An 18391-nucleotide genomic window follows, 5' to 3' on the forward strand; every position below is an offset into this window, starting at 1 on the left:
GCTTAGGGTCCCAAGGTCCCTTACTCAGCCTTAGCCACAGGGAATTACAGCTTCTGAAAGGGCAGGGCAGGGCAGGGCAGTTCCCAACAGCCACCATTACAAACCAGATGTAAAATTTTACAAGATGAGCCTATCAAGTATGGGGCTGGGACTATAAACTGTATCAACTGCTCTGTTACATGGCTTAGCTTTATCTGAAAATAGGAAGATCTGCATACCCTATGACCCTGCAACCCACTCCTAGTGTTTAGAGAAACTGATGCAGAACTACTCAAAACCATATCATTTATGAGTAATCCCAAATTGGAAACACTTTCAGTTTTCATCAGTAGCATAATAGATAAAGTCTTGGACAAGTTAGCCATTACCCTCTGTGATAAAAATAAGTAAATGATAATATCTAATATTTATAGGGTACTTTCTATGTGCTAACTACTGTTCTAGGGTTTTAAAGATATAAATGATCATTACAAATACTAATATAGAATTTACCATGTGCTGTACTAGGTACTGTTCTAAACAGCCCTCATATATTTAGTCATTTTATCTTCACACTTAACCTATAAAGAGGTACAATTATTACTCCCATTTTTCAAGTAAGAACTTGAGGTCAAGAAATTAACTAATTTGCAAGATCATGCAACAGTTAGTTGTAAAGTCAGGAGCTTGACTCAATGGAGCACGACCACTATTTATTACATGTGGATCTAAGACAGAACCTTAAGAAAAACTGGCTGATAAAGAATTAATAAGCAAAGGAAGGCTGAGGAATTAAAGAACACCAAAAAAAAAAAAGGGGGGGGGGAGAGGCAGAAGTACATGTGGTTTCCAGTCACCTCAGAAGGAGGCTGTGGAAACTTGGAGCAGAGGTTTATTTTTAATAAGAGTTTTATTGAGATATAATTCATACACTAAAATCCACCCTTCTAAAATGTACAATTTAGTGGTTTTTATTACATTTAAAGTTGTACAATCTAGTAATAACAACTAATTTTAAGACCTTTTCAACACTCCAAAAAGAAACCCATACCCATCAGCAGTCAGTTCTCTTTCCCAGTCCCCGCTCCCTATCTCCCCACCCTGGCCCCAGTCCCAGGCAATCACTACGTTGTGTTCTGTATCCATATGCCTCTGTGGGTATGCCTGTTGTGGACATTTCGCAGAAACGGAATCATAATATCTGGCCTTTTATGACGGGCTTCTTTCACTTAGCATTTTCAAATTTTACATATATCATGTATTGATACTTCATTTCTTCATATTGCCAAATAATATTCTATTGTATGGGTATACCACATTTTGTTTACCCAATCATCAGTTGGTGAGGTCCTGGCTGGGTATTTCAGTTGGTTAGTGTTGTCTCCACACACCAAGGTTGTGGGTTCAATCAACAGTCAGAGCACATGCAAGAATCAACCAATGAATGTATAAAGAAGTAGAACAACAAACTGATCTCTCTCTCTCTCTCTCTCGCTCTCTCTCCCCTCCACCTCTTCCTTTCTCTTTCTCTCTAAAAAAAAATCAATAAATTTTAAAATGACAACATCAGTTGATGAATATTTGGGTTTGTGTTGCCACCCTTCAAGGCCAGGCAGGTTCATGGTATTCGTACAGATAGAAACATATTCACAGAACTATTGGGATGTCTGGCATGCCTTTATTCATGGGTGGGCAAGCCATGCATACTGCAAGCTGTGTGTCTATCTGCGTGTTTCATGTTGTGGCCCCTGCTCCTCAGCATGGCACCCTCTGTGGCACCTGTCCCCTTGAGTGTCTCTCATCATCATTGCCCCCAACAGGGAGTCCCTACCTGTTTAAGTACCAGAGGGGAACAAAGCCGACAAGATGCCAGAACATTACATAACATAACATAATTCTGCGCACGTGAGCTTACTTCATATTATGGGAACAGTTTATCAGACCTGGTCTCAAGGCTATGAGAACACTGGTTATCAGGTCCCTCCAAGGCTATGAGAACACTGCCTCCCTTAGCTGCCCAGACACCTGGGTGAGGAAGCCAGCCTGCCTCCACTTACCATGAAGGGTTGTTTCTACTTTTTGCCTATTATGAATAATCCTGCCATGAACATTGTATACAAGTTTTTGTGAACGTATTTTATTTCTCTTAGGTATATACCTAGAACTTCGGGGTCGTATGGTAATTCTATGCTTAACATTTTGAGGAACTGTCAAAACATTTTCCAAAGTGGCTGCACCATTTTACATTCCCACCAGCAATGTACATGGATCCTAAATTCTCTACATTTTCATGAATATATACATATATATATATTTTTTTATTATAGTCACCCTAGTGAGTGTTGAATGGTATTTTACTATGGTTTGGAGTAGAGTTCTTCTCTGTAGGTGGACTTGACCTTGAACTCCACAAAGGAAATCTCTTCCATCCTCAGCCTGCACACAGGCTCTGCTAAATCTCTCAGACCCCTGGTAGGAATGGGCTCCTCCTGTCTGTGAGCAAGAATAGGCTCAAGTATTTCACTTTCACTTGACCTCAGTTCTTCACTTTCAGTTGACTAAACTTGCCAGTTCCTTGAGTGAATGGATGCCCTCAAAAAAAGAAAAGAAGTTCACAGGGTCTACCCACTATGAAGATAGTTACGTTTCCTATGGGCAGAGTCTGGCCCTGCGCATTCAGACGGGCTTCCATTCTCAGGTTGAGAGCAGCTGATTCCTTCTCCCCACTTTTCTGGATTCCTCCCAGAGAAACACTCTCACCTCTGGAGGATTCTCTAATTGCCCTGGGAGGAATTCGATTTGCCTTTGTCAGGAACAGGGATTTAGGGTGGTTTGTTTTATACAGGGGTGTAAACCCCACCCACCACACAGACTCTGACTTCTATCATTGTAACACTAAGATACTCTCAGCCCGTCCTCTGAAGAAGAGCTCTGTATTATTGTTGCTGTGTAACAGGGTAATGGGTGTAAAGACTCTTCTTTCTAGGAGGCTGGGATTTTTATAGGATTTTGAAGGATGGTCTATTGATGGGATTTTTGAAGGATGGTCTCCAAGGATACCCATGTGCCTGGCGAGTCAAGAAGAACCTAGGAATGTGATGCAGCTGGTATATGGAGTGAGGAGGGTTCTGTCATTGAAGGGGTTCAGTCATCTTTTCTTTCCCAGGAATGAGAAAGCAAGAGACACCACTGCCCAAGGAAGACACCTGTGTAGGAAAGTCAAAGGCAGGTCAATAGATCAGAGAAGAGACAGAAGTTAGTGCTGCTACCTCTGAGCCCTTTCCCATGCTGTTCCATCTGTTTACACCGCTCTCCCACTCCACCCACCACCCAAACCTCTGCCCCTGTCCTTCTGGGCCTCACCTACTAATCGCACATGATCTTGGTCAGAAAGTATCCTCTGAAGTTCGAGGCCTGGCCAAGGGCCTCTCCTTGGTACTTCCAAAACATCTTGGGCTTGCCTCCAGCATAGCACTTATCACATTCTGAGGTTATCTTTTTATACCAGGGGCTGAAAACTCACATGCCTACTGAGGCCAAGAATGTAATAAAAATAAATGAAGCAGATCAGACATGAGAATAATCCTGGCTTTTAAACAAAAACAAAACCATCATCCATTTTTCTTAAGTCATGAGGTTCCCTTGACCTGTCTTTTGTTTTCTTATGACAACATCATAGGTACATGAAACATTTTACTTCTATCATAAGAAAAACAGTGCAACTGCAACACTGAATAGCCAGTGACTCCCTTGGTATGGAAGGCAATAGGGAGTGGTGGGGACTGTGGCCCACATTACCACATGGCAAACCACATTCTGTGAGAATGGAGGCCCAGTGTTCCCAACTCTACTGGTTTTCAAAAGAAGCTGAAAACCTAGATTTTTATTAAAACTAAAATCTTTACATCTCCCAATTATTTAAATGTCTGCAACCAGGTCTGGCAGTTTTTGTTTTTGCTGGTAGGAGCCACACTGCTTTCCAGTAGAGGCGTGGAGTTGGTGTCTGCAGCCTCTGGGTTGGGATGAAATGCACTTTCAGTGGAAGCAGGGGAGCCAAGCCGGAGCCCCGGCCAACACAGTGGGAGCAGCTGGACTGACCATGGCTGCTGCAGGATTTGCAGGCCATTAAGTTTTGCAAGCTGTGAAGCATATGGAGCCTCAAGTCAAACAAGTGTTTCAAAGTCTACCAAAATCTGTGAGACTTACTAAACATTTTTGCTAATTCTTTGCTGCCTGCATGTGAAGCCTGGAACTATACTTGAAGAGGGCCTTCAGTGGTGACTATTACAGATGTGACTATTACAAAATGACGAGACAGGAAGCAGCATTAATACCAGCTATCAGCCCTACTGCCAATAAAGGAAGAACCGGAGATGCTTATCAGTGAATTATGCTTTTAAATCACCCATACAAGAGAGCATCTCCTTCGATAGCAGCCAAAATCAATGAAGCTAAAGATTTACTAGAAGGTCAAGCTAAAAAATGAAGTAAATGTGTGATGAATTTCAAGTGCTTATTAGTGTATGTATATGAGCACCAGCTTTTTATAATACCATGCCTCAAAGTTACAAATTTTAAAAAGGAGCCCTGGCTGGCATGGCTCAGTGGATTGAGTGCGGGCCTGCAAACCAGGGGATCGCGGTTAGATTCCTGGTCGGGGCACGTGCCTGGGTTTCAGGCCAGTTACTGGCAGTGGACACATGAGAGGCAACTATGCATTGATGTTTCTCTCCCTCTCTCCTTCTCTTCCCCTCTACAGATAAAGGAATAAAAAATCTTAAAAAATAATAATAAATAAAAATAAAAAATAAAAATGATTGAGCACAGACTAAATGAAAGCCTTGGTATCAGTTTCTTGGTTTAAGTTTGAGGATTTTAAATCAGATTATAGAATACTTTAGAGATCAATGCTCAATAATTATGGGCAAATGCATACCATTTGAATAGAAATTTTGTCCATTGCTCATTTAGCAAATAATTTGGTACTTACTTCAAGGCAAAGTGAACATAGTCTCTGCTCTCAAGGAACCCCCATCTACTGGGAGACCAACAAACTGGTAATTAAACTACATGTTTAATTAATGTGTATTTAAATAAATAAGTAATAAACAAACGTCTGCGACTTATTCAGAAGTTTTCAGGCATGTACAGGACGAATAGAACACTTCTGAAGGCCTGACTCAGGCCACAGACCCCGTGTGTAGCAAGGCCCTGGTCTTTAGAACTTGGGATGTACAGTATTTAACTCTGAGTCCCCCAAATTAGCACAGGGTCCAGTACAGAAAAAGCACTTGATACATTTTTGAAGAATAACAGCTGATATATATTAGTACTCACTGTGCACCAAGCACGTAAGCATTTCACCCGTATTATCTCACCTCATGTCATCACCACAGCCTTATGAAGCAGGAAAACTTGCTGAGGGTTACAGGACTAAGAAATCAGGGAGGCAGGTCTCAGGACTGTCTTCAGGTTTCTTAGAAAGATAGAATCTTGCACTTGGCAGTCAGTGAGGAATAGTGGTTAAGATCATATTCTTTGGGTTTAAGTTCCAGATTAGTCCTTTTCTATTTGTCATCTTGGGATATTATATACCTCTAAGCCTTCATATCTCAATCTGTAAAATGGGGATAATAAGAGCTAACTGTTCATATAGGGCTATTGAAAGGGTTAAATGAGCAACGGAGGAGCTCATCAGCTAACAGTAACTATTCTTATTATCCCAGTATTTTCCCGCTCAGGGTTGTTCAATCATAGCCATCCACACCCACTGTAGCTCCTTTCTCCCCAATCAGGCACATTCTAGTGGAGGATCATGTTACTAGAGAAAAGACGAGGGAGTCCCATAAGCAGTCACTTCAGGCATCAGATGGCTGCCTGTGAGCCAGGGCGCACTTGACAGGAATGAAAATGATCAATCAAAACACAGGACAGTGCTCAGGGCGAGGGGCAAATTGTTCTCCTGCCAGGCTGTTCAATAGAGAAAGGGTGGTTATCTTGGGTCTAAAGGTTGATCCCCACTGGAGCCTTCTGTTTCAAATCCCCTTAAGGTTAGAGCCAACTTCCAGAAAGAATAATTAAATCTGGGGGGAAAATGGGGTCAGCAGGTCTCAGAGTGCTTTCAAACAGGAAGCCTCGGAGCTGGAGGAGGGAAGTAGCTGACCCCAAAGCTGCTTTCCTAGCATCGACCCAGAGAATTGCTCAGTCCCAGGAAAACGATGTAAGAGCACATCTCACCAAATATAACATGACCCTGACTTTAAGTCATTACAGTCAGAAAAATTGAATCTACTCATAAATTGACATTTAAGAACATTTTTGGCTTGCTTCATAAAAATTACTGTTATATTTAGTTATCGTATAAAAACAGAGATTGCATCCATGATAACAAAGAAATGAAATACCTAAGAATCAATATCCTGAGAGATGTGTACAATCTATTTAAAGAAAACTTCAAACTGTTGTTGAAAGATTATTAATAACTCAAAACCTAAACAATGTTCCTGCACATAAAATTGTAAAGATATCAGCTCTCTCTGAGATAATTTATGATCAAGTCAGTGACAATCAATACTTCTACAAACTTTTTAAAAAGAACTGAACAAAATAATTCTAAAGCTCATTTGGGGAAAAAATAATTGAGGGGATACGAGGTCATTTTTTATTCACTTATTTATTCATTTTATAAATTCTGCATTCCCCTTGACTTTGCTTTTATAGCTTTACTAAATATTCCACATTCCATAAAGCTCACCTTTCTGAAGTGCACCAATCACCAGTGTTTCAGTATCTTCTCAGAACTGTACCACCATCAACACTATACAGTTTTCAACATCCAAAAAGCAACCCCATATGCCCCACCAGTCACTCACCTTTCCCATCTCCACCCCCACCCCACCCCTTCCCAGGTAGCTATTTATTCTATTTTTTGTCTCTAAGAATTTGTCTATTCTGAACATTTTATGTAAATGGAATTATACAATATCTGGCCTTTTTTGACCTGTTCCCTTTACTTAGCTTATCCTTTTCAAGGGTTCTGTAGTAAAGAATTTAACCTTGCCCAAACAGAGAACTGGCCTTTGTCCTCAGATTCTTGGAAGTAATCTCTAAACTCTTCAAATGTCAGGTTTAATAGGAGTGTCTTTGTTTGCCTTGGAGCCTTAGGTCATCCGATAGTCTTAAAAAGGGCATTAATCCCATTCCTGAGGGCTCCACCCTCACAATTTAATCGCCCTCTAAGGCCCCTCCTCTCAACATCATCACTTTGGGGGTTAGATTTCAACATATTTGGAAGAGAGAGTTATTCCAAAGCAGCACCCTGATCAAAAATCAGTTGACCCTGGCTGGTGTGGCTCAGTGGATTGAGCGCCAGCCTATGAGCCAAAGGGTTGCGGGTTCAATTCCCAGTCAAGGCACATGCCTAGGTTGTGGGCTGGGTCCCCATTAGGGGGCATGGGAGAGGCAACCACACATTGATGTTTCTCTCCCTCTTTCTCCTTCTTTTCCCCCTCTCTCTCTAAAAATAAATAAATAAATAAATAAAAATCTTTAAGAAACTTGTTTTTAAATCAGTTGAGCACAAACACGAAGGTTTATTTCTGGACTCTCCCTTTTATTCCATTGATCCATACATCTATACTCACACCAGTGCTACACGGTCTTGATTATTAGGAAATGTGAGTCCTCCAACTTTGCTTTTCTTACCTACATTCTTTTAATAAAAATGTTCATACATGTGCCTGAAGAGGTTGAAGCAATAGTTCATTCAACACCTGCATGGTGCCCTCCCCCATCTAGGTTCAACAGTTATAAACATTTTGTTGCATTTGCTTCCTGTCTCCCTCCAACCCCTGCTCTCCCCACCTCTCTGTACACACACACGCACCCCTCTTTATCGTTGTTGAGTTAAACTATTTGAAAGCACGTTGCATACATTTCATCCCCAAACCCTCTGGCATGCATCTAAGAATAACAACTTTATTCTTACTTATTCCTACATAAGCACAATGTCATTAATCCTCCAAATAAAATTAGCCAAAATTTCATAATGTAGTCTCCTGTAACTCCATATTCAAATTAGTCCATATGTCCCAAGAATATCTTTTATAGTTCTCACCAGCTGAACAAAAATCCAATAAGCTTTTTTTTCCTAATAAGCTTTTTATTCATTGCATTTGGTATATCTCATCAGTCTCTTTTCATTTATTCTATTACTTTTTTTCTTTATAATGCTGACATTTCAAAGAGTCTAGGCCACTCATCCTGTAGAATGTTTCACATTCTGGATTTTTTTGATTGTTTCCCTGTGCTATTTATCTCGTTCCTCTAGCTCCTGAGTTTCCTGTAAACTGGAAGTTAGGTCTGGCTGGCCTCATCACGTAATGGAAGCACTGGGAGTCGGACTGCCCCTCTATTAGAAATACCAAAGTGATGACAGCCAGATCTCTCCACTAAAAAGGTACACTTTTCCTTTTGCAGTTACTAAGTAATTTGTAAATCTAACCTTTGAAACTATACTTCAATAGAAACCAACACATTTAAAGTTTTTTTTAAAGATTGTGAAAGCAAATGAAAGACTTCTTCTAATAAGGAGGAACAGTGACGTGGGGCAGGGTCATTTTTCACTAGAGAATCAATTTAAATAAAGCAGCAATAACTAATTAGCATAATGGTATCAAAGCATAAAATACTGGTATTGCAATAAAAACATGCATCATATAGGAGAAAAGAATGTGAGTTGGTAGTTTTGATAGAGAAGAGCCCCTTTTCTGCTAGCCTAAGAACGCCCCGTAGGAGAGTCTAACTTCCGCATTCTGCTTCTGTAACCTGCTTCTGCCGTGCAGCCAATGAGAGGCACAGCACCTCAGATATCCCCAAATAAGGAAATAACCTAACTTCTGCATTCCGCTTCTGTAACCTGCTTCCGCTGTGTAGACAGGAAGGTCCTACAGGTTACAAAAACCCTAGGAGCCCTTTGTTCTGGGCTCAGAATTTGGAGATCACCCTCCTCTGGGCCCGTGCACGTAAATAAAGATCGTGCTCCTCAACCCTCGGTGTCTGGTCGCTTCATTTTTCTGTAACAGTTTACCCTGGAAATAAAATTGAGTTCAATTGTGTCACTTTAATACCAAATCTGAAGTTCAAGAAGCTTAATAAATGTTGTTAAAGCCAATTAAATTAAGGCCAGGAAATAATGATTACTTTTTGACACTTACTCTATGCTGGACATTGTTCTACACACTTTACATGATTAATTCATCTAATTGTCCCAACAACTTTATGAGACTAGATTATACACTTTCCTCATTTTGAGGGGCTGGAGAGGCAGCGAGAAAACTGAGAGAGAAGTGAAGTGATTTGTCGAGTGTTGGGAACTGCACTACCTGGTTTCAGTTGTAACTGTCCCCCATGGCTAAGGCTGAGCGAGCGACCTCCTGATTGAGAGTCACTAAGGAGACAAAGCTTATCTCCCTGGTAGCTTATCTCTCGGCCCTCAATGCTTGGTTGGTTAGTCAGTGACGAGTAAGACCCCTCAGACGGGGGGCAACCTAACCCAGACATGATCCCTTGGAAGGCCCTCAAGGAAGGACTGGGGGGGGCGGGGACGTTGCAGCAAAGAGGGAGTGATGGACCCTCCCCCTCCCCACCCCCATCACTATTCTGTCATAGCCCAAGTCCCCATTTCCGTCTGGGAGAAGCGCTTCCTGGCTCTAATCCACTTAAGCCTAAAAACCTATCACTGGGAAGGCAGTGCAGCCCTTTGCCAGCTAGAGCAGGATCCAAAGTGATGGGGCATAAGAAAGAGTTCACAAAGTCCTGTGAAGCCTGCTTTGCTAAGAGTGCTTTCATTCATATGATAAGGGTCTGAGCAGGAAATGAATATGTCTCCCTAAATTTTTACAATCCCCTTACCTGACAGACACTGATTCAGATTAAGCCCTCAGATTTCTTCGAAATGTTATCTATTGTTTGATCCTTGCCACCTTGACATTGATTGATGAGCTTTACCAGTATTCCTGTGTATTATCCCCTAATAAAAGCCATTGAAGAAGAGGTTCTCGGTCTTTCTCCTGTGAGAGACTGACCACCTCTCCTCCCCAAGCAGATCATGTCTTGGTAGTTTCATTTTCATCCATGGTGGATGGGGGGACTTGTGGGCAAAGTTGCCCCCACAGCCCAGGGTGCACAACTAGCAAATTAGGAAGCTGGGAAAAGAACCCAGGAAAGCTGACTCCAGAATCCACTATTACTAATAATACTTGTGGTTATAGCACCACAGCTAGTTAGGAATCAGCTTAGACCCTAGGTTCCCTGAGGAAAAATTCTAGCCTCCATCTGGAATACCAAGAGTGAGTAGACTGTTCCTTGAAACCTGGAGCAGCATCAATTCTGGCCGGTACTGGGCTATTTATGAGCTAGCCACTGCTAATTATCTGCAATAATGAGGACTGAATGGTGCAAGTAAGATCCAGAACAACTGAACACAAAACCCCTTCCCCCACAAGTGTGAGTAAAGTACTTAGCCTTGGGGTATAATATTGTCTTACTTTTGCAGTAGATTTGCCTTCTTAATCATGTTTTGCTGAGATGACTATTAAAGTCAGTTCCTGTACTCTATCTACCCCAAGGAGAGCAGGGGACCACTGACTGGTAGAAATGCTTCTCATGGACATGCCTCTGTGGAAAATGAGAGTGGATTTTAAAAGCTCTTCCTTACCTCTTTCTTTCAACCCTATATCCCAGGTCTTAGTCTGTGTCTTGCTGATTTCCCATGTTATTTTAACCTTGTTCTCAGTGGCCTTCTTTGTCTCTCATCACCATAGAAACCCATTCTGCCTTAAGAATCATCTTTCCTGCCAGTTTCTTGGACCTGGGCTCTCTCAGTCCTCCATCTCCAAATTACCTGCTGAATTAAAACTAAGCTCCTTGATTTTGGCTTCTGGGACCTTCTCTAATTTGCTCCTTTTATTCTCTTTTTAGAAGTGGTACATTCCTGGAGCAGAAGTTAAAGCAGATCACTGTCAACCAAAATATTAACTGTAATAGTTAATATATTTACATAGTTCATTAGAGTTGAGTTAAACACATTCACCTACATTACCTCAATTAAGTATTATAATCAAGTTATTATATATACACATACACACATAAAGCAGTTAACATGATAAGCATCTTAAGTTTGATAAAATTGAGGCCAGACTTCTGGCCAAGTTTAAAGACAACAAAGTTTTAGTAACAAAAACACAACCAAAACACAGAAAATTGAACTATAAGGAAGTCCAACAACAACGAACCTTTCAGCCAGACCGGTAAGAGAGGCAGAGCCAGCAACTGGCGGAGCAGGGTTGCGCAGGAAAACTCGGCCAGACCCACCCAGGTGTGCAGGCAGTGGTTGGCAGATCCCAGGCGTGGGGTTGCAACGGGTAGATCCAGTGAGGGTGCAAGGTGGCAGGTTGACCTCGGTCACACATTTGCGCACACCTGCACAGATAAACCAGGTGAAGGAGCAAGCAGTGAGACAGATCATGCAGGCCCCAGCCGCAAGAAGCAGCAGAGGGGACCGCCATTACCCCTCTATGACCCCGCTCCCACATACAGCATCACAACTCAGCGACTGAGTTGCCCCACCCTGGTGAACACCTAGGGCTCCGCTCCTCATACGTAACAACTGCAAACAGACCAAAACATTATGGCTCAAGAAGGATTCAAAGCCCCAGAGCCAATAACTCTAAGCAACCAAGAAATAGCCAGCCTATCAGATGCACAGTTCAAAATACTGGTGATCAGGATGCTCACAGAACTGGCTGATTTTAGTCACAAATTACAGGAACAAATGAAGGCTAAACTAATTGAAATGAAGGGAAATATATGGGAAACCAATAGTGATGGAAAGGAAACTGGGACTCAAATCAAAGGAGTGGACCAGAAGGAAGAAAAAAATGACCAAACAAAAGTATGAAGAAACAACAATTCAAAAAAATGAGGTGAGGCTTAGAAACTTTCAGGACATCTTTAAAGGTTCCAACATCCAAATTATAGGGGTACCAGAAGGAGAAGAGGAACAGCAACAAGTGGACAACTTATTTGAACAAATAATAAAGGAGAACTTCCCCAATCTGGCAAAGGAAATAGACTTCCAGAAAATCCATGAATCTCAGAGTCCCAAAGAAGTTGGACCCAAGAAGGAACACACCAAGGCACATCATTGTTACATTAGCCAAGATGAAAATGAAGAAGAGAATCCTAGAAGCAGCAAGAGATAAGGGGACAGTCACCTACAAAGGAGTTCCCATCAGACTGTCAGCGGATTTCTCAAAAGAGACCTTACAGGCAAGAAGGGGCTGGAAAGAAGCATTCCAAGTCATGAAAGCCAAAGACCTACAGCCAAGATTACTCTATCCAGCAAAGCTTTCATTTAGAATGGAAGGACAGATAAACTGCTTCTCAGATAAGATCAAATTCAAGGAGTTCATCATCACCAAGCCCTTATTAAAGGAAATGCTAAAAGGACTTATCTAAGAAAAAGAAGATGAAAAATATGAACAGTGAAAGGACAGCAAACTCACAGTTATTAACAACCACACCTAAAACAAAAGCAAACCAAGAAGACAGCTAGATCAGGAGCAGAACCATAGAAATGGAGATCACATGGAGGATTAGCAACAGGTGAGTCAGAGGAGGAGAAGGGGGGAGAGGGTACAGAGAATAAGTAGCATAGATGGTAGTTACAAAATAGGGGGAGTGCAAGAATAGTATGAGATATATAGAATATAAAGAACTTGAGACACATGGGCGTAAATGAAAGGGGGGAGATGGTGGGGGAGGGGTGTGCACGATGGAGGGGAATGAAGGGCGGGAAGTAGGACAGCTGTAATGGCATAATCAATTAAATATATTTTTTAAAAATTAAAAAGTAAATAAAAGATAACACTTGAAAAAAATTGAGGCCAAAGAAGTTGTGTCTTGACCATGGTAATACAGCTTATTGGTGAGGCTACGGCTTGAATTTATATCTTCAGACTCCCAGATCATGCTTGTTACCCTACACAATGTCATCAACAAACCTGCGTTGACAAACAGAAATAATAATGGCTTTTTTTTTCATTTAGCTTATATCCTGTGGCAGGCAGGATTCTAAGATCTCCCCTAATGTCTTCCCTCACCCCCCGAATCCTGCACATCCCCTGCATAATTCCTGGGGTTGTGCATATGATGGGACATCAGCCCCCCATTACGGCACAGTAGTCTTCCCTAGACCATAGTTTCACATACACAATTATGCCATTAAGTACCAAGATTTGCAGAAGAAATACACATAAAATCAAAGTTAAGTAGAATCTGTTTAAACCTATAGCTGCAGTTTTAGAAATATTGGTATGAAACCATGATGCATTTTCTAAAAAAATGTGCATGGATTTTTTTAGCTCTGCCCACTGAAAAGCCTTCCAAACAATAATCAGCCCCATGAGCACTCCACAGCATCCAGATTTTTTTCTCTCTAAATATCACTTTCTTGCCTAAAGGAGGACTCCTTGGGGAAGTGCCTGATTCCAGGTCTGGAGCAGGAAAAGTATTAGATGAACTGGAATATCTTGTCACACCAGAAATAGAGTCACACTGAGTGTGTGTGTGTGTGGGGGGGGTGCTTCTTATGCTGCTCAAACTGGGGTGTTTGGTTTGGGAAAATTCAAAGAGTGATAGATACACTTGAGTGTATATGCACATTCCTGTATGCATGCTATACTGCAATTGAAAGTTTGTATTTACTTTTTGTCACAGAAAATTTCAAACATATACAAAAGTAGAACACCACCACGAAGATCCATGCCCCTGTTATCCAGCTTCAACAGTGATCAAAGCTCAGGGCTATTCTCATTTCATCTATACTGCACTCACTTTCCTCTTTCCAATATTTTGAAGCAGATGCCATTTATATTATCATCTCAACAATGATTATGTCTAATCCATAATTTATGTAAAACACAATCTATGTAAAACACATACAGTCGGCCAACGGTTGTTGGTGTCAATTCAATATCAGGAGGCATCCCTAATTTGAGGATGCAGTGAAGGAGGAAACTATTCAGTGCAAAGCAGCTCAATTGTGAGACAGCACAGCTATGAGGCACCCACTGAACAGCTCTGTGGGTTCCTTGAAGGCCTGCTTTGCGGTTCTCAGAGACAGACGGGAGCTGGCTGATATGGAGAGAATTCCCCACAACATCTCTGATTGGTCTGTCCTCTTGTATATGAGGACTCCAAATCTTCAGAGTTTGATTGGCCCAAGAGGCACTGTCCTGATTGGTCAGAATGCAGCCACTCCAGTAGGCCAGAGCTGTCCAGCACTGATTGGATTGGGGAAGGTCTTGGGTCCCTTGGTTGGAACAGGATTCCAGAACCTCCTTTATAAGGGCTGGCTCAGTCAGCAGAAGGAGTGCAGGCAGGTACCTCACTGCAGGTTCCTCTCTGAAGTACAGTTTTCTGAGAGGCTTTTGTGTAGAAACGGCTGCAAGGCTGTTTGTTTAATTTGAGCACAGATGTTTTGTTTTTAACTTGAGCCGTTAGCCACCAGAAGCCCCTTTTCACTGGTGTCTTCTTTCTCGGGTTCATAGTTCTAAAAGTAACTTACTAAGGATCATACAATACCTCTCCAGGAGAATGGTTGAGGTTGGGGTCTGCTGGTAAGGGATAGCATTTAAAGAAAAATTTTGCGTGTGAACGTTTTCAGTATCCAAGAACTCTACCTTCGCCAGTCTCACGATTTCCTTTTGTTTTAAAACTCTTCATCTTTTTATTCAATGTAGCTGTCTCAGGAAGTCTCTTATATTTGGGACTCCTGAAAGTGAAATGAGACCGAGTAGGGAATAGAATAAAGCAACTTAAAAGGCCGCTCCGCTTCGTTAACGCCCCGTCATTTTGCAGCGGACGAGTGGTGCATTTGCTATTCTTAACGGAATCGGAATCGCTTATCCCAGCTTGCTCTGGTTAGATGGAAGCGAATTGTGGGATTATTCGAAGAACTACAAGTCCCAGCAGGCCCTACGACTAGGGCGCCTGCGTATTGCGCGTTCCTTCCTTTGCCTAACTAGTCCAGGAAAGACCCGCCTCTCGGTGCTGTCGCTCGCACTGAAAGCAAGCGGAAGAACATGGCGCTCACCAGGTGGGTTGTTAATTCGGGTTCTCGACGCGGAAGGGTCTGGAAGTACCCACTTTTTTCATTTCTATGTCCACACTCTCTGGGCAATGACCAGGCCCGTGGTCCCGTGGGCCGAGACGACCGCTAGGCCCTCCCGCCGGCCGTCGGGGCGACTAGGCCTCGTCGAAGCTGGGGTCTTTTCTGAGTGGCTTCGCGGGTTGAGTTTGCCCCCTCACTAGGGCCGAAAGGAGCGGCGTGGTGAATAGTTCCGTGGCTTCAGCTGCGGGAGAGTCGTACTTGCTTTTCCCTTAAGCTTGTGAGGGTGTGGAGAGCGCTCCCTCGGGTCCGCGGTTCGGTGGATGCGGTGGGGATGGGGAGGGAAGTGGCTTATTGGGGCGGAGTGAGGCGGGCGGGAGGCGACCTTCCGGACTTAACGGCTGTTTGGGAGCTTAAAGGTCTCTCTGGGCTTTGTTCCGAAACAAGGATTCCGGGGTTGGGGCCAGAGGTAGGTTAGGAATGGGACTTTAAGTTAGCCACAGTAGTGGACACTGTCTACTAATTCGCGCCGCTGCTCTGCACTTAAACTTTGGACCTTAGAATTTCTTCCTTAGGACCGCTTCCGATTTTTGTTGTTGCTGGTTGCCTTGGTAACCGCGTGTAAAGTGGTCCTTGCCTTTATGAAAAAAGATGCTGAAGTGGGAGATTCCGAGAACTTACGTAACTCCTACTAGTCCGCGACCTTACTGCCCCATCTAAGTAGAAAAACTTTCCGTGCGAACCCAATAGGGAGAGTTGAGTATCAAAGAGGTGTCGCGAGGAAAGGAATTGATTTAGCACATCCGCCTGAGCTCCCGAAACACACTTCATTCTCACACGCCCCTGTTTCCTGTTCGATGACAATTATGAATCCTAAAACTGTTTGGATCAGAAAATTCTTTTGGGAATAGATTTTTGGTGACTTGCTCTATCCTAGGGCTTGTATGTGTGCAAGAAGGAAATCTGACGGTGTTCTGCTGTAGGAAAGATGGTGAGCCAGGCATACAGATAGGAAACAAAGAACCCAGATGTTTGTGTAGTATTAACCTTAAGTGCAAAAAGAATTAGATGGAATGAGCTGAATAGAGAGTTTCCTTTAGTAAATGATGTGGGTATCAAACATTTGATTGAGTTCCCTCTAGGTTAATGAGGAAAGGTTTTGTGGAAAAGGTGAAATTTGAGGACACACCGGAAAAGTACCAGAGATGATGTGGGTATTGTGTGCCCAAAATTGCAATGGGCGTCTGCAGTCTTTATATAACTTGACTTGGGGACTGCATAGCTTCTGATTTTGCAGAGTTCTAGATGATTTCATTTTTAGAGATGGTCTCAAGTTTCCAGGTGAAGTGTTATTTCCAAAATCTACCAGGGATTAATAGTAGGGACTTAACGTAGCGATGTGTTACAGTCTTGTCACCAATGATTGTTACTAACTAAAGATTTAAAGTCATACTGGTCTGATTGTCTCAATTCAAGTGTATGAGGGGGGACCCCCCCAAAAAAAACAGAATTTAGTTATAAAAATTGTGTGTTCTTACATTTTTAAGTTTCAGTCACCTTCAAAGTACTTTCCACTTGATGCAATACATCTATTAAGGTGGATTTCCCACTACTCACAATAGTTATTGAACTTGTCAGTTTTGATTTTGTGCTTCTGCTGTTTTTTGTTTTACCTCTTCCACATTGGCCTTTGAGAACTTTTTTCATTCTAGTCTTTCTGGGAGAGAGGGTAAATGTGGAGGATGGGGCCCAGGGGGCCCTGTCGTTTTGGGTCAAAAACTGCTGAGCACTCAGCACAGTGTGCGCAGGTGCACTCCTAACTGCCCATCATGGAATGGGCCAATGCATTGAAAGAGCCTTCAGAAATAGTCACTGAACCTGAACACAGCCTCTCACAACAACACCAGCTGGTATACTGATAGAGATCAGTTCCTAGAACACTCATCTAGTGGGGGAATACTGCACTACAAGGGGTCTGCCCTCCAGAAGATAATTCCAGTTTGGGGGAGGTGCCCCCTCATAATTAAAGTTATGTATTCAGTAATATCACTTGCGTGTAATATGTTTTTTTAGTGAAGGGGAAGAAGTACATTAAGAGGTCTCAACAGTGTCACTATTGACATTTGGACTGGATAATTAATTCCTTAATGGAGCTGTCCTGCGCACGTAGTGAGATGTTTAACAGCATCTTTGGCCTCTACCCACTAGATGCCAGATACCCGCTTTCCATCTCAGCCCCCAAATCCTGACAGAATGTCTCTGGACACTATCAAATATCTCCATTGTAGATGTTTTGCCTCCAGTGTCCCTCTGTATGTCTCCTTTCTTCCCCATTCCTCTTTCCCCACCAGGAGTGTGCTTGTTTATGAGAATGTCATCTTTTATAGGGAACAACAAGAGACCCTCTGAAAGGCTAGTGTATGTTCTGACCTTAAACCAGGCCAGTTACCCATTTACTCAATTTCCAAACTGTAAAAGCTGCCTACTTTTTGATCATTTTCATGACTAGTTCTTCCTATAGAAGGTAAAGAAAAGAAAAATGAAACATAGTAAAAATTTGGCTTCTTGGTAGTTGTCTTTTATCCATCCTGTATATTGGGTATATATAATTTATATGGTTATTTATTCTCTGGACTCCATTTATTCATTCATTTCATTATTTATTTAAAGTCTACCATGTGTCAGGCGCTGTTGCAAGTGAAGGTTTTATAGTATTGAACCAAGACTACTCCTTGCTTCACAGAACTTACATTCTAGGAGAGACAAACTATAAATGAGTAAATAAATTAATAATGCAATTAGGTAGTAAGTATTAAGAATAAAGATGTGAGATGGAGTTTTGGACAAAGTGGTCATAAAACAGCTCTAGGGAGTTATAATGGAGCAGAGACATGAATGCCAAGAAGCAAGCACGCAATAAAGGTCTGGGGAAGAGTTTTCTATAATAGCACTATAATGTTCTTCGTACTTAAATAAACTGTTTTATAGCAGAGGGAGTAATAGCAAAAGTAAAGATCCTAAGATGGCCTTAGGAAAGGCAAGAAGGCTATGGTGACATAAGATGTGAAGACTGTGAAGGCTAAGAGTGAATTTATTTCTCCTGCAAACATTTCAGTAGCGTAGCCCCTGCTGCGAACTAGACAATGCCAGAAGAATTAGGGATGAAAGAAGCAGAAGGCTTGATTCCTGTCCTCAAGTTGCTTGCTTACACTTCAGTGGAGGGTGGGGGGAAGGTAAATG

At 42.2% G+C, this 18391-nt stretch overlaps 1 protein-coding gene and 1 pseudogene across 1 annotated transcript in view; both read left to right on the forward strand.

Annotated features, from left to right (window-relative positions):
* The first annotated feature begins 4006 nt into the window (after positions 1-4006).
* Positions 4007-4506, forward strand: LOC118976718 (mitochondrial import inner membrane translocase subunit TIM14-like; annotated as a pseudogene).
* Positions 4507-15068: 10562 nt separating this feature from the next.
* The window catches only part of SNW1 (SNW domain containing 1), a 30797-nt gene continuing 27474 nt past the window's right edge, over positions 15069-18391 (forward strand). The window contains exon 1 of the mRNA XM_037031204.1: positions 15069-15139. Within this exon, the coding sequence (XP_036887099.1) occupies positions 15126-15139 (14 nt within the window). The 5' untranslated portion in view covers positions 15069-15125. The remainder of the gene's footprint in view (positions 15140-18391) is intronic.

This window comes from Sturnira hondurensis, unplaced genomic scaffold, assembly GCF_014824575.4.
Source record: "Sturnira hondurensis isolate 20B ecotype Veracruz unplaced genomic scaffold, ASM1482457v3 Scaffold0021143, whole genome shotgun sequence".
In the NCBI taxonomy this organism is placed as follows: Eukaryota; Metazoa; Chordata; class Mammalia; order Chiroptera; family Phyllostomidae; genus Sturnira; species Sturnira hondurensis.